Here is a 16,548-nt window from a genome sequence, read left to right as displayed (position 1 = left end):
TTTTGAGTCCATCAGTGTGCTTTGATCGGGTTTCTGTTGATCTATCATTAGTTTTCTGTGTTGTGTTTGTGGAATAATGGCTGAGTGTTGTCTTTTCATTTATTGTTTGGCAATGCTGTGTCCATCTTTCTTCCATACGTGAAAGAAAAAGAACTCTTACAATTTTCAGACTACAAAATGTTTTTCTTGAAGATTTTCTAGTTTTTATTCATCATAAGTTGAATGCTTTTCAAGCATGTAATACATTTGTTGGAATGGCAACCCTTTTGGGATTTGTTTAGTGCTGCTTGACATATATAGTTTCTCAATCATTATGTAATACTTTGAAAACCTGATTTTTTGCAAAATTTTCAACATTTGAAATTTGACCTTTTGGTGACCTTTCTGCACTTAAAAGGAAATTTGAGAGGTCAATTTTAGGATAATCATTAGTTTCATATTTGTTCATATAATTGATAAAGCAATACTAAAATGCCTACAAAATATTAATGTATTTCGAAGGCGTATTTTAGCAAAAATAGCATGTTTTTAACCTTTTATCTTGACAGAAATTCTATTTTTAGAAACAGCCCTTTATAAGGTATATCCTTGAAAATTTTTGGAATTATTTTGTTTCCTGAAATCAATATATGATTAGACCTTCCTTGTAACAGAATATGAAGATGATCTTGTAACCTTGCTTCTGGATGACTTTGCATGGATTTATTTGAGGCAGGCACTTAAGTTGTCTCAATACTTTGTTTTTTTAAATAAATTGTGATAATAACTCACACTGCATTCTTCCTCTGACTGCACAGGATAAACCATATGAATGAAATCTTTAAGATATGCCTTTAGAACATTATGAATATATGTTCCCTCTATACTATCTAGTAGTTTACCCAATGGTATAGACTGGAAGATTTCTGAAGCCTTCACCACCACATCAAAGTCACTGTCTGTAAAACAGAAGTAAACATGAACAAAACAATAAAGTATCAATATAAGAACCCAGTATAGGATATATGTCAACGAAAATGAACTTAAAAAAACATAATAAAAATAAGAAAATAAAACATCTAAAAATAAACAAAATTTCAAATATTCCAGCAAACTTTTGACACCTAGATCCGAGCATTACACAAATTAGTGGACAATTATTAAATGTTAATGGGATTGTTCTAGATTAAACAATTGATTTATCTACCTTTCATATCTTTTGCATCAATAGTTTTTCTCAAAACTTCTTCAATCTGACCGAAAATAATCCAGGAAAATGGCATACTGGCTGAGAACAGTTTTCCATCCAAGGACGTTGTTTTAACAGAAACTTCATGCAGTTCTTTATGTCTTGTTGGCGATACCATTAATGAATATTTCAGATTGGTCAATTCTGGACTATTTAAAATTTGAGACCAAAGATGGAACTGCCAATCATTGCGGTTTGTATTAGCTAGTATATCTAGATTTTTGTTTGTGTCTATGAAGGCTATAATACCAGCTAAAACAGGAATAACTTTAGATTCCAGACATTGAAGGGCAAAGTTCCTAAAAAAGAATATGTATACAAATGATTACATACTAAAAGTTAATGTTTTAGATTTTTAAGCCTTTTTCAGTCCACAATATATATATATATATGTTAGCGGCAATAAGTAAAATTAGGCATTAAGCTGAAATCCTAGGCAACAAGCTAATGCCTAGGTATTAAGTTATTGCCTGAAATTTTCAGGCATTAAGCTTATTGCCTGAAATCTGATGATGATTATTCATCCTATTGCCGAACATAATTTTAGGCAATAAGTAAACTCTGGAATTTATGCATTTTGGGTGATTTATTCTTGATATAGAGTCGTTTTTTAATTACATTTCTAATTCTACATTTATAAATATACATTCATTTGACAGATCCTGAAATTTAGTAAGTTTATTTAGTAATTTTAGCAGTAATTTGTTGAAAAACAGAACTAACTCATACTTTTTTCATGTTTGTGTGGTATTACTAAGTATCAAAAAGACTTAAAAAAAAGTGATTGTATCCAACTGAAAAAGGGGCAAATTCTATAGAATAATTATAATTATATTTATTTGAAAATTTGTACACTTCATTAGTCGAGCTGGTTTGAACTGGTCAAAAGTAGACCAAATTAAGATATGATTTTTTTTTATAACACGATTTTCCATTTTTTTTATTGGATAAGTAAATTGTCTTTGTTAATAGTTCCACAATTTGGGATAACAAAATGATTTTTTAACACAAATTTCTATCAAGTTTTTATATTTCTAAATTATTATTTGATGTATTTTAATATAAATAACATATTTTATTAGTGAATTTATTTCTGGTCTCTTGTGGAGATTTGTCATATTGGCAATCATGACACATCTTCTTTTTTATATTTAGGATGACACTGGGCCCTGTACTTTTGCATCGTTAAAATCGGTGAAATTCGATTTTTTTTTCCTGCTCATTTTCAAACGTATCCCAAGAGAAAACGAAAACGGGATCCATCAGGATCCCAATGCAATCCCGGTGAAATTGTCGGGATAAACCGGGATAAGCATCTGGAGGCGGGATCCCATACGGGATAAATATTTGAAACTGGGATCCCATTCGGGATAACTGTCTGAAGCCGGGATTCCAGTCAAGATGAAACGGGATAAATATCAAACACTGGGATCCCAATCGGGGTAACTGTCTGAAGCTGGGATCCCAATCGAAACTGTTTAAAGCCGGGATCCCAATCGGGATGACTGTCTGAAGCTGGGATCCCAGTCTAGTTAAAACGGGAAATTGTATGAACCATAATTATGTTGTTGAAAATATGTAAGTGTTTAGTTTCTGTGGTCGGGTTGTTGTCTCTTTGACACATTCCCCATTTTCAATTTTATTTTTATATATGTCTCTGATAACATCAAGTACAGGTTATTGGTGTTAATTACAGTGAGTTGACTGTTAGTGTTGCTCTCCACCAATTGCAACTCATTCAAAATTTTGACCAAATTGCAATTTGTTTTATTAAACCAAATTGTTCAACTGGTCAGAATATTGAACAAATTGTTCAGTCAAAATGTGAAAGTGCAAGGTGATAAAAGAAAACATACTTACAATCCTATAAGACTTTAACTCCACTTTAATGATGTGACAAAATTAGTTTATCAGTTTGTATAGTTATATTATAGCCATTTCCATGCTGAAGGGGAACTGTTTATTTTGAATTGCTATAAAATTGTCCAAACTAAGCTTTCATATAGTTTTTCTTTCTAGGAAGTTTCCATGGGGGAGATAATAACTTTTCTTTCAAAAAGTCTTTATTCAAAAGAACAATATTTTAGGTTATCTCCCCTGAAAACTTATCAATAGCATATTGTTATGTCACACATATTTTACTGAATATATGATGTTTTATTTAAAATGATATCTGATTCTTATAAATATAGAATACTTTTAGAAAGAAAAACTATATGAAAGCTTAGTTTGGACAATTTAATAGCAATTCAAAATAAACAGTTCCCCTTCAGCATGAAAATGAATATAATATAACTATACAAACTGATGAACTAATTTTGTCACAACATCTTTTAAGTGGAGTAAAAGTCTTATAGGATTGTAAGTATGTTTTATTTTATCACCTTGCACTTTCATGACTTGGCTGTGGTTTTCTACAGCAGTTGGTTCAAATTTTGACCAGTTGAACAATTTGATTGTATAAAACAAATTGCAATTTGGTCAAAATTTTGAATGAATTGCAATTGGTGGAGAGCAACACTAACAGTCAACTCACTGTAACAATGTGTATGACACCAAAGCTGTCAGGTGAAGCCAATCACATTTAAGTGTCACTTAATATTCAGTTTGACAGATATTTATAAGTCAGAAAAATGCAGAGATTTTCGCAATAAAAATGGCAGGGCGTCCGAGAAATGTCAACGAGTGTTTTGCCAGACAAGCTTCGGCGTTTCTGATGTTCCCCAAGTTCCCATAAGTGTGTTACTATTAGTTGTCGTCCGGCATCAATGATAATATAATGATCGACATCGTAAAACTTTGATTTCTAAACTTATGTAAACTGTAAAAAAAATCATAACCACGTGCTTTGTTTTCAACTGTACTGACTAGTTCGACCCTAGAAAATACTGTCCTAAATAATGCGGCCACTATCTTATCCGGGATCCGCATGCACCATGTGCCGATTAATAAAGTATAATTTTCTTATATTTAGTAAAAACTGGCCAGTAATTAATACTTTTATGCGATACCTTTAATTTATTTATAATACCGTTACGGAGACAGATCAACTTCTGGCCGATATAATTTGGGGCGAGATTCGACGTTAGTGTACTGGTAAAAACGTCATCAAAATCTGATTACGCTGATTAGGATTTACGGAGGAACAAGATGATGCAGATGTTTTCAGATAAGTGCATTAATAATTTAATTTAACATCTGTATATGTGCATATAATGATTATAAAAATAATTTATTGAGGATCTATGATTTTTTATGGTTTTTATTTGAGCAAATCAACATCAGAAAGTCTGAAAGCATGAACTGAAAATATATTTATTTTTAACATATATACAATGAATAAACTTGTTGTCACATAACAGGCAAAACTAGTAGGTATGTAAAAATTTAATTCAGTTGTGTATATGTTTATTTGGTGAAAATAATAAGTCGCTAGTTATTTATCTTCAGTGGATAAAATAGGGGGAGGGTAATTAATTTGCCAAAAAAATTCAAATAGCCTTCAAAGACTTCATAATTATTTGCTACTGTATAAACATGCAATAATATTTCTATTGAATTTGTTGCTTCAAAACGTATTGAACAAATGATTCTTTGTGGATTTTTTTGATACTTTTAGGGGATTTAATGATATTTTTAAAGGCACTGGCTACGGTTACATGGAAATGTAACAATAATAAAAATAATATTGTTACATTGGAGACTAATTGCCGGAATGCAAAGTTGGGTGAGGAACCGATTAATTACAAATGTAACAATAATTACTGAGGCTACGGTTACATTTCGTTATTGTTACATGAAAAACAGCAATGTACGCTAGATTGATTAAACTTAAATCTTCTATAGTTGTATTGCTTCATTCTTTCATATGTACTAAACAATACTTGTAATTTAATACTGATAAATAATAAAATATTATTATTCAACAAATGGTGTACAACTTGAATAGTTTTACTACGTATTACTAATGGTTTTGATGTTCTTAAAGATACTACTCAAGATTAGGAGTGTGACTGTCAAAGGCGAAAAATATAGTTCAATGGTTTCACTTTTTTTAAAGTATTTAACTGCACACCTACTCTTATTACTGTCATTATACTTTGGACCAATTTTGTTTATGGTGAACAAAATAAAACTTGGGATGCGTTTTAAACGAAACTGAAACAATATCAAGACATACATTTCATACAGCTTTATAACTTGACGCAAATTGATAATCAAAAGCAAAGTTTGCTAACTGTAACTTAAATACTAAGAAATTATGTATGTACACGTATCTGTGGAGGACGTAATTTCGTTCATCAAAAATGTGTCGGACTTTAAAAACAACTTACTGGATTTGTAGAAATTGTCATTGTAAATAAAAAAATTACAGTAAATAAATTATATGTTATAAATGTATGTAATAAATGTCCTCAACTTTTATTATTTAGTACATATTACTAGTCCCATCGTACATTGCTTTTTTTCATGTAACAATAACGCAATGTAACCGTAGCCTCAATAATGTATCCTCATCCAAGCATCTCGGATGAGAAGGATGAGGACCATTCTATGAGGGAGCCAGAGGCTCCGAGGGTTAAGGTGAACTTTAACTATTATTCCCGCCGCACGTGCCTTTTTTACAGTAGAGTGATTTTCTCCAGGTGAACCCTATATAAGGACGAGGAATCCAGTACAAGGCCTCTTTTTACAGCATAGGAAGCAAAAACAAAAAGCCAAATATATTTTTTCCTGGAACCTCGAATTTGAAAATAAATTGTCATTGGGTGGGATCACCAGAGGGAGGGTCCTTAACCCTCGGAGCCTCTGGCTCCCTCATAGAATGGTCCTCATCCTTCTCATCCGAGATGCTTGGATGAGGATACATTCTATATCGGTAGCCGACGGCTACTCAGGTTAAGGTGAACTCTTTAAAGCCAAACCAAAAACCAGTTACTGAGAAAAATATATTTCCCCAAAGAGTAAAGCTTGTTGACCAGTAGCAACCTGAAAATGTCTCATTGTATAATTACCCACAAAAAGTATTATACTGATATATGTGTACAAATAACTCCTAGATAACTACCCACGAAAACTACAGAACTGTCTATTGGCATTTATACCACACTCATCTTGTAAATACAGAATGACTTAATCTATAAGTATAATAAGTAATGTACCAACAATACTGGCAAAAAGAAAGGATTAGAAACTACTATATGTTTATTAACATAACTGTATAAGCATATAAAATACATAGGTAATATTGACAAAAAGTTCAAAGTCTCTATAAACACCAAAACTGTAACACAGTCACTCGAGCTCCCAAGTCTCTAAAGCATCTGCCATGATCTGGATATTAATCCTTCCAATATATAAGTAACGACATACCGGTACAAGTACCTGGAAAACAAGATATCAAAATCATTCACAATTCAAGAAAACACTGATTCAGTGTAGTTAGCTGATTTTTTAATCTCTTTATGATAAAACTTTTGAAAAGTACCAGCAGAAGACCAATTCGCAGTCTTAAGAATGCCAGCTAGAGATAGGCCTGCCCTGCTGGCTGCTGAAGTAGATGCACTTCTATAAGAATGTGCTTTAAACTTTGAAACGTCAATGCCTGCTAATGTCAGGACATCACGTAACCATCTAGCAATTGTAGATGTTGTTACATTCTTAAAAGTTTTGTACGAAACAAATAACTTGTTAGATTTGCGAAAATGCTTCGTTTTTATGATGTAATGTTTTAAAGTATAAACTGGACATATCTCTTTCCTATGAAAAGAATAGATCTTAACATCTGGAGACATATGCTTTGGCCTAGAGGTTTTAAATAGTTCCCTTGTATTAAATGTAACAATATTATTATCACATTTCATCAGACTTAAGTCCAAAGCAATCAAAGTTTGTGCTCTATGAGCTGTTGAAAGTGCAACCAATGCAACACATTTCAGAGTCAATTCCTTAAGTGGTAAGTCTGTTAATGGAAAAAGCTGTGATAAATATGCCAAAACTTCTTTGACATCCCAGATAAAAGTATACCTGGGTAAAGGAGGTCTTAGATTGAAAACTCCTTTCATAAATTTCGATATAGTGTAATTTTTAAGAAAAATTTGCTTTCCTAAAGCAACCAGAGTCTGGCAAATAGCACTTTTATGTGAATTAATACAACTATAAGATTTACTTTCTGCAAAAAGCTGAGACAAATAATTTACTATCTCCATTGGAGATGGTGCAGTGGGATTAACTTGTTTTGATGTACACCAAAAACACCATTTTTTCCAGCAAAGATTGTATTGTTTGTTTGTCGATTTTCTCCAAGAATAAGAGATGACTCTTGTAGCCTCTCGTGAAAACCCTTTATTGATGAGGCTTTTCCTGATACAAGACATGCGGTCAGGAAAAGTTTCCTTTTGTTCATAGGATGAAATTCTTTGCTGTGAGGCAGAAACAACAGATCGTTGCATAGTGGTAGAACCACTGGAAAATCTATCAGCATTTCCAAAAGTTTTGGAAACCAACTCTGTGTTGGCCAAAAGGGTACTATTAATAAAGCTTTCCTCACCTTGTCGCCTTCTACTTTCTGTAAAATCTTTCCCGTCAAACTGAAAGGAGGAAAAATATATGGTTCAAATATATTCCATGAAAAGGAAAAAGCATCTGTTGCAAAAGCCTCAGGGTCAGGAAACCAAGAGACGTAACAATCCAGATGTTTATTAATTCTGGAGGCAAATAGATCTATGTTTGGTGTGTAAAAGTGAGAACAAACTTTTTTAAATACTGCCTCTTTCAATTTCCATTCTGATGAATCATTAAAGATTCTTGATAAATTGTCTGGACCTATATTATCCTTCCCCGGTATATGAACTGCAGTAACAAATATTTTTCTATCTGAACACCATAGCCAGACTTGTTTTACAATTTCTAATAGAGTTGTTACTGAACCTCCCATATTATTGATATAAGACACAGCAGTAGAGCTATCTGTATGGATAATTATGTGAATGTCATGACAATCTTTACAAAGTGATTTAAGAGCAAAATATATTGCTTTCAATTCTAAAATATTGATATGTAATACAGATTCCTGAGGCGACCAGCGACCTTGTGTATTAAACTTTCCACATACTGCACCCCAACCTAAATGGGAGGCATCTGTCTCAAGATAAATTTTATCTTCCTCATGTCGAATGGGATTTCCATTTTCTTTAACAACATTTTGTATCCACCAAAAAATCTCATTTTTGCTATTATTTGATAGTACCATTTCAGCATCATAATCATTGTTTGACTTAGATAAACTTCTTGTTTTATCTATATCTAGATACCTATGAAATAAAGGAGCCAGAAGGATACCATACCTTGCTGAATTGTACAAACCAACAAGTTGTGCAATTACTTTAATTGTCACCACATTTTTTCCCAAACAAAACTCAGATAGATCTAGTATCTTTTTTACCTTGTCTTCAGGTAAGAAAACTTTAAATTTTACCGAATCAATAATATATCCCAAAAAAGTAATGCGCTGACATGGGACGATGACTGACTTTTCATCATTGATCGAAAAACCTAAAGATTCAATAAATTCATATACTCTTTGAGTATTCATAAGACAGGATTTGTAAGATATGTCCTGAAATAAGGAATCATCAATATAGAAAAAAGATGATATACCATAACTTCTAACATGAGAAAAAATTACTTTTACAACCTTAGTGAATACTCGTGGTGCAGATGAAATTCCAAAAGGGAGAGCACAAAATTTGTACAGCTTCCCTCGCCAATAAAATTTCAGATATTTCCTGTAAAATTTGTTTATTGGAATAGAAAAATATGCATCTGACATATCCAAAGAAGTAAAGAAATAATTTTTTCCTATACTGTTCAAGACCATATCTAAATTTTCCTGCTTAAAATGATGATATTGAATAAATTTATTCAAATTTTTAAGATTGATTACTGGTCTAAATTTACCATTTTTCTTATTAACGAGAAAAATTTCAGATATAAACTGATCTTTCTCAAAAACTGAAGGCACTATAGCCTTTTTTCTTAATAATTCTTGAATTTCATTATCAATCAATTCCAGTTCAGTTTCAGAAAATTTCTTTTTCTTTTCCTTAGGGACATATTTCTGATATGGCTCTTTACAGAATTCTATCTTATACCCTTTTATAGTTTGTAGGATCCAAGGATCATTCGTAATTTTTATCCAATTTTTAAAACATGATTTTAAGGAACCTGCCTTAAATTTGTCTTTCTTAACTTTGAAACTAACCTTTATGGTTTTTTCTGACCGAACCCTTGAAATGCCTGCTGTCTGCAGTTTCTTGGGAACCTCTGATAGGGACTGGCTCTTGCACTCCCCCTGTTTGTGCCTCGGAAGCTTCTCCCAGCTCTGCCGTAGCTTCCCTGGCGCTTGAAGTTTTTTGAATTTGATAAATTTCTATTCAATCTATGAGCATCATTTATATCTCTCAAACGTTTAGAAATGTCATCCCCAAACAAATTATTTTCACCAACTGGCTCACTTCGGTTAATCAACTGATTAAAACGTCTGTCAATAGCAGGTCTTAGTAACATACGTCTACGAACTGACATTTCAAAGAAAGCATTACATAAAATGGCAATGGCTCTAGAAACTAGTTCCCTGCAAATAGTCTGATCAAAGGATTTAGTTTTCATCATTTGTGCAATTCTTAAAATTGGGACAATGCCCAGGCCCATCAAACGTTGTACTGTTTGAAACATTATATCTTGTGATCGTGCCTTGCGGTCAAGATTTTGCCAAATTTCTGCATTAACAGCAGGAGGGTTCAGACCCTTGCAGTTACTAGGGATCTTGTTATCTTCTTTCTTAACAAGGGAGGCTACATCGGCCTTTTTCCTAATGACTGTTTCAACAATGTTAGAGACTGAGGCTTCAACCTCTTCCCCATAACGCTCAGAATCCTCAAAGATGTTTGGAAGTTCAAACTCGATATCTCCTAACTGATCAGAATGATCCAAGTTATGATGGGTGCTGCCCTCAGAATTATCAGATTCATTATCGCTAAAGATCATTTGAACTGGTTCAGTTGAATTACTTATATTATCAGCACTAGTACTAGTGGATGGAACGTTTTGTTCCCCTACAGCATGAGATGGAGTAAATGGTAATGCTGCCAAAAGATTAGATGTAAGTTCTGTGAACATAGATCTCATACTATCAGAAAAATCAGAAAGTTCCTGTTTGCGCTTAGAATGTTTAGACTTCTTACTAGGAGTTTTGACAGGTATATCAGTGTCAGACTTCCTTTTTAATGGAGCCTTTCCTTTCTTATTCTCCCCCGGGCCTTTGCCTTTCGAGGTTGACGCAACGGCGCCATCTTTGATAATTGTAGCTTCCGGTTTGGAGCTCTTAGTTTCAGATTTTTTGGAAATTTTCCCATTCAAAGATTTAGCTGGAGATGAAAAACCAGAAAAACTATTATCAACTTCATCTTCTGAAGCGAAAAGCTTCATAACCTCTGAGTCCGAAACTATCGACTCTCTGTCAGATTCTGACTGTTCCATTGGAGTTCAAAATCTAGAACAGATAAAAATAACAACGTGAAAAAAGTTTTACCTTGTGCATACAAAGTCAAAACTAATTCTTCCTCGAGTCGAGAATGAAAAACTGATTCAGTTTTTACTAAATAAAATGCTCTGTACTTACCGTACTTGTCTACGTGCGGCCTAAATAGTTAAAGAGGCCTTGTACTGGATTCCTCGTCCTTATATAGGGTTCACCTGGAGAAAATCACTCTACTGTAAAAAAGGCACGTGCGGCGGGAATAATAGTTAAAGTTCACCTTAACCTGAGTAGCCGTCGGCTACCGATATAGAATTATTGTTACATTCGTAATTAAACAGGTCCTTACCCAACCATGCATTCCGGCATTTAGTCTCCAATGTAACAATAATATTTTTATTATTGTTACATTTCCATGTAACCGTAGCCATTTTTAAATGCAGCTGCCAACGGAACAGATTGCATGCAGATATTCAAGTTACCATCATTTACTCAGCAATACTAGTTGGAAGTACAGAGACAGCAAATTAATTAACAGAAGGGAGAACATGACATGTATCCTTTTGCATAAATAACCCAGGAATCCCAGTGGCAGTTCAATTTGAATTGGTGCATGTATATCCTGCTGGGATTTATTTTTGGGATCCCGCTTTTTTTCGGGAATCCCAGTATATTTCCACTGGGATTTACATCGGGATCCCGCTTCTTTTACGGGAATCTCGAAATTTTATCCCAGTACATTTACATCAGGATCCCGCTTCTTTTGCAGGAATCCCGAAATTTTATCCCAGTGGGATCCCAATTGAAATCCCACAATATCCCAGTGGGATCCCAGTACATTTCAACCGGGATTTGCATCGGAATTCCCGGATTTTGGGCGGGATTCCCGAAATTTTATCCCGGTGGAATTAGGTGGGATCCCACTTGGAATCCCATCAAAATTCCAGCCGGGATTCCAGTGGAATTCCAGATTTATTTTCTCTTGGGATGTTATTTGCAGTAATAAAATAAAATAGTTGAAGTATTCAGTATTTATATGAAAGATGCACGAGATTTTCCTATGAACTTAAGTATAAAACCGTGACGCTTCGAATTCAGGTCCCTCAAAGCATAAAATGATTTTACTGATTATATATTTAATTTTAACTATTTACAACTATTTTGTTCAATTCTAATATAAAATGTAGTTATATTTTTTGACTTATATTTTGTTTCAAAGAGTTTATATCTACAATTATAATATATAAAAATTATTTATAACCTTTCATTTAAAATAATAATTATTTTCTAATAATTAAACGGTTTATGAATTAAAAGTTTTTGGTTGAATTTGATACAATATTTCATTTTTTTTATTTGCTATTTTCTTTTACGCCAATACTTAGGACATCCCAGCTAATATAATCCTCAGATAGCTTCGATGTGCAGCATGCTGAGAAATGTCGTAAGTTGATCCTAACTATATCATATTTTCTGTCCTAAGAATATCTTATAGGACTAATCTTAGGACAAGCCACAGTTATCATAATGTTATTATGTAACAAATGTATTTTAATTTAAATGAATAAATGTCTTTTATTTACTAGCATTTACATTTTAGGCATTAAGCTTAATGCCTGCACACATTTTTCAGGATTTAAGCTTAAATCCTAGGATTTAAGACTAATGCCTAACATCATTTAGGCAATAGACTTACTGCCTAGGCGTTAGCTTATTGCCTAGGATTTAAGCTTAATGCCTAATTTCACTTATTGCCGCTAATATATATATAAATATTAATACCTTTAAATTCCTCCTGAAATTTGACATACTGTCAGCAGGCGTCATAAATGTTTGTCTTATCAGAAGTACATTTTCATGAATATTTTCATACAATATATTTCAAAAATGCAAAGTTTTATTTAAATTCCCATTGTTAAAGGAAAGGATAAACACTTACAGTATGTAAAGATTTAATTTTGTATTTAAAAATTAGTTTTAAAAATAATAAAATATCTGAAACAAAACTATGTGTTTTCAGGAGTAAAACTGTAAGATCTTGACAAAGACTTATATATAAGGGTTGATGTATACAAACCTAAAAGTTCCAGCTCTGTTTACATTTTCTGGTTTAGCAGCTTCTCTGGCCAGCCAGTTATTTACTCTTTGGGCGATCTTCTCCTTTTCCTTCAGTATACAAGTTAAGTGTTTGGCAATTCCAGACAAGATGGTCATTTCACCTGTAAACAATAAGCATTGAAGCTTTGTATGAATTATTTCATGTTTCTACAGGGTTTTCGTCAGTCAAAAGCATTGAAGTTATAGATATAGGAAGATGTGGTATGAGTGCCAATGAGAAAAATCTCCATCCAAGTCACAATTTGTAAAAGCATTAAAGCTATGTATGAATTATTTCGTGTATCTACAGGGTTTTCGTCAGTCAAAAGCATTGAAGTTATAGATATAGGAAGATGTGGTATGAGTGCCAATGAGAAAAATCTCCATCCAAGTCACAATTTGTAAAAGCATTAAAGCTATGTATGAATTATTTCATGTATCTACAGGGTTTTCTTTTGCCAACCCTTTAGAATAATTCTATTATAATTTGAATTGCTCTCTTCCGTGAACTTAATTCCCGTAGGAGATAAGCATCTTTTCTTTCAAAGAAGAATATCAGGTAAGCTTATTCAAAGATATAGGCTACCACAAAAATATAAACATAGTAATAGGTATCCTAAGGATAATTCAGTTCAAGTAGGATTGAACTTTGTACAAAGTTTTCTGAGATAAAGATTTTTTTTAAATTTAAGGCAACGACAACTACAAATATTATAAATACATTATATTACAAATCTGTTATGTTCAACATTACAATAATTAAGAATTTTAAAAGTTTCAAATATATTAACAAACCTGTATCATTATGTATACAATTGAGAATTAATGTAAGTCTTTCTATTGCTCTGGAAGATTCAGATTCCGAGTCTTTCACATTTCCTACAGCAGGCTGAATACATTTCTCTATTAAATATTCAATGTTAAACTGTCTTGTTGGTGCAAAACTTCTTCTAATAATCTTTTCTTCTAATTGAATGTCTGTCAAATCTATATCCTCTGCTGTTTCCAGTCGTTCACGATCTTCTTCTTCAGGTTGTCTTTCCCTTAAGCTGGTGTTATCTCCCTTAGAGTCTAATAGAGCACTAACCGACATTCCATACATATCAGCAATAGAGGGTAGCTCCAATGGCGGAGGGTGGATGTCATCTATGTGAACAGAATGCCATAACCCACACTAAAATTAAAATGTTTAAATAAATCTATGTGTAATTATTTTTAATTTTCATGATATTTCACATACCTATCAAAGTGGCATTGCAGTATGAAATGGTTAATATAATGTTGAAAAGCCTATCATATATAAAAACTTGTCATAAAAGTGTCTGACAAGTATTAAGGAAATTATAACTTTCAAAAACAAAAACTTTGTTGTTTGGGGTATAATTACAAACTATACCTGGAAACCAGTAAAGCTACTTCCAGCTATCCCAGGCAGCTGTATCAGAAACACCACATGAACATTCAATGTCTGATCATGTATCTGTTGTAATTCATCCTGTAAAGTATTCCTAGCACAGGCTATCAAGTCATTGTTCTGATCACCGCTATCACATTGTATAATCAACAGCAGGTCTTCAGTAGTATCTTCTTTGTCAAAGAATGCCCTATACAGAATAAATTATGTAGGAAATTGATAATCAAAACTTTGATGTGATAAAAGAAAGGAACAACTGAACACTAATAATGTAATCTCTTATAGCATAAAAAAATATATGAAAACCAAGCTTCAAAATAAAATTGTGTTTTTCCATGTGATGTATCAGATAATGATAAGGATTCTCTGCTGAGTCCAGAAAAATAAAGAAGCTCAGAATCAGAGAAAATTTCCATTAAGGTATATGCCAATTATAATATCAAAATTATTACTTGATCTGTCTGCTGAACTGTTGTTCTGTATCAAATGATTGAAGATTCAGTAACTCTACATTCTTTCTCTGGATTGGTATAACTTTACACAGGATTTCAATATCTGCTACTGAGAGCAACTTGGAATTAGTTGTGATCTGAAAAAGTATTTTGATGTTATATTTTAGCTAGATTTAATATTTCGCTTTCTTAACTTTTCATCATCACTTTAAAGGAGAGAGTTCCTACATATCCAAAGGATCCAAAGAACCAAGTAGTAAATTTAAACTTATCCCTTCCAACTTTTACAGCTGCCACCATCATTTGTTTAAACATTGTAGAATATTTCTGTCACAGATGACTAGGATATGTTCAACTTCTCATCGCCTAAATCATGTTCTCTTTTACTTGACTGTGACATTACTCAATGTTTCTTACATCAGTAAATTCCCTTGCAAATTAGTAACATGATAGGTGCTACTGCTTTTTTAAAGGAGCATCTGGGGTTTCCAGCTTTAGCTTTCTGTGTAGTTTTTTGTTTATTATTTCTTGTCTTTTAATTTGGGATTTAAGATTGCTATTTGGTTTATTCTATCTCCTGACATATGAAATTGGTATATAAGACATTCAGAAAATATTATGAATTTGACTCATCTCTCTTTGTCGATAATTAAAGGTGAATCTATTCTGAATACAGATAGATTCATACACAATGCAAAACTGATGCAATTTCCAATAAAATAGTGAATTTTACTTGAAAATCTTGATATAAACTCCTGTGTTAAAGATCCATTGGTGGCCTTTAGCTGTTGTCTGCTCTTTGGTCGGGTGGTTGTCTCTTTGACGCATTCCCCATTTCCATTCACATTTGTATAATACATCTATATTACCTGAGAACGAATGCTGTGTAGTTCTTGTTCCACTATCTTATAATGCATATAATCCTCTAGACTTTCATGGTGCTGATCCAAGAAATATGTGTACAAAAACTGTTCGTCTTCAAGATCAACAACAGCTGAAGGAGTAGCACACCATAATAGCATCGTCTCTGCATCTCTCATTATCTATTTTTTAAAGAACACTTTCTTAAAAAAAATATGATTGATGTACAACATTGTTCAAAATATTTACTAAAATTTTGTAACATTATGAATTTTTCATCAATATAAATAAAATAGATATATTCTTCTATCCCTGTTGCTGGGTTATAAATTGTTTTATAATATCTTTTTGCAATAAAGATGTATACAAAAAGGGATTTTCAAACATAGCTTAATTTTTATCAAAATTCCCCTATACACTAAAATGGAAAATATGTCATCAAAGAAGAATATTTTTTATGTTTTCAAAAACAATAATGTCGTAAAGATATACCTCTATAATAAAATACAACATTGCTAGGCCAAAAATAAAATATTGTTTTTTTCCCCCTTCCCTGACCGACCGGTAAAATCGCCGCGACTCAAAATTTTTTATTGGCCATTCTTGTCCAAAATTTCTTTTTTTTAAAGGATAAAATCTTTGAGTAAAAATGGTCTGAATCGTGCTTTGAAATCAATCTACTTTGTCTTCGACTTTGAACAGGTTGGGCACAAGTCAGAAAATGTTGGATACATGAATTCCCTGCTTTCAGGAAACCTCCCTGATTTCTGGTGTAAACAAGACCAGTTTAAATGTGTTTTTATTTTTCAATTTATGGCATGAAATTTACAAAAGGACACGTTTTACGTTTAATATAACTGCATCAGTTGAATTTGTAAATACTTAAAGTATTTTAGGAACAACAAAACATATAAGTGAAGCCTTGTTTTTTCTAGAACTTGAAAAAAACATACAAATC

The 16,548-nt window shown here is 32.5% G+C and overlaps 2 protein-coding genes across 2 annotated transcripts in view; both read right to left on the bottom strand.

Annotated features, from left to right (window-relative positions):
• Nucleotides 1-16,548, bottom strand: part of LOC143081088 (E3 ubiquitin-protein ligase rnf213-alpha-like) — a 105,332-nt gene that overhangs the window by 30,803 nt on the left and 57,981 nt on the right. The window contains exons 40-46 of the mRNA XM_076257324.1: nucleotides 15,599-15,772; nucleotides 14,730-14,866; nucleotides 14,260-14,467; nucleotides 13,659-14,037; nucleotides 12,844-12,985; nucleotides 1,187-1,527; nucleotides 772-938 (exon numbers count right to left, since the gene is read on the bottom strand). Coding sequence (XP_076113439.1) covers nucleotides 772-938; nucleotides 1,187-1,527; nucleotides 12,844-12,985; nucleotides 13,659-14,037; nucleotides 14,260-14,467; nucleotides 14,730-14,866; nucleotides 15,599-15,772 — 1,548 coding nt within the window. The remainder of the gene's footprint in view (nucleotides 1-771; nucleotides 939-1,186; nucleotides 1,528-12,843; nucleotides 12,986-13,658; nucleotides 14,038-14,259; nucleotides 14,468-14,729; nucleotides 14,867-15,598; nucleotides 15,773-16,548) is intronic.
• Nucleotides 6,498-10,809, bottom strand: LOC143080885 (uncharacterized). Its single transcript, XM_076257035.1, has 3 exons — nucleotides 9,492-10,809; nucleotides 7,779-7,818; nucleotides 6,498-6,613 (listed from the first exon to the last, which is right to left on the bottom strand). Exon 1 carries the CDS (start codon nucleotides 10,766-10,768, stop codon nucleotides 9,494-9,496), a length of 1,275 nt encoding a protein of 424 aa, XP_076113150.1. The 5' UTR covers nucleotides 10,769-10,809; the 3' UTR covers nucleotides 6,498-6,613; nucleotides 7,779-7,818; nucleotides 9,492-9,493.

The sequence above is a fragment of the Mytilus galloprovincialis genome, chromosome 6 (genome assembly GCF_965363235.1).
Source record: "Mytilus galloprovincialis chromosome 6, xbMytGall1.hap1.1, whole genome shotgun sequence".
Taxonomy (NCBI): Eukaryota; Metazoa; Mollusca; class Bivalvia; order Mytilida; family Mytilidae; genus Mytilus; species Mytilus galloprovincialis.
This window is presented reverse-complemented; position numbering and strand designations above follow the sequence as displayed.

What these genes read in the sequence shown, in the direction of transcription:
- LOC143080885 (XM_076257035.1), bottom strand. Translation starts at nt 10,768, where the DNA reads ATGGAACAGTCAGAATCTGACAGAGAGTCGATAGTTTCGGACTCAGAG.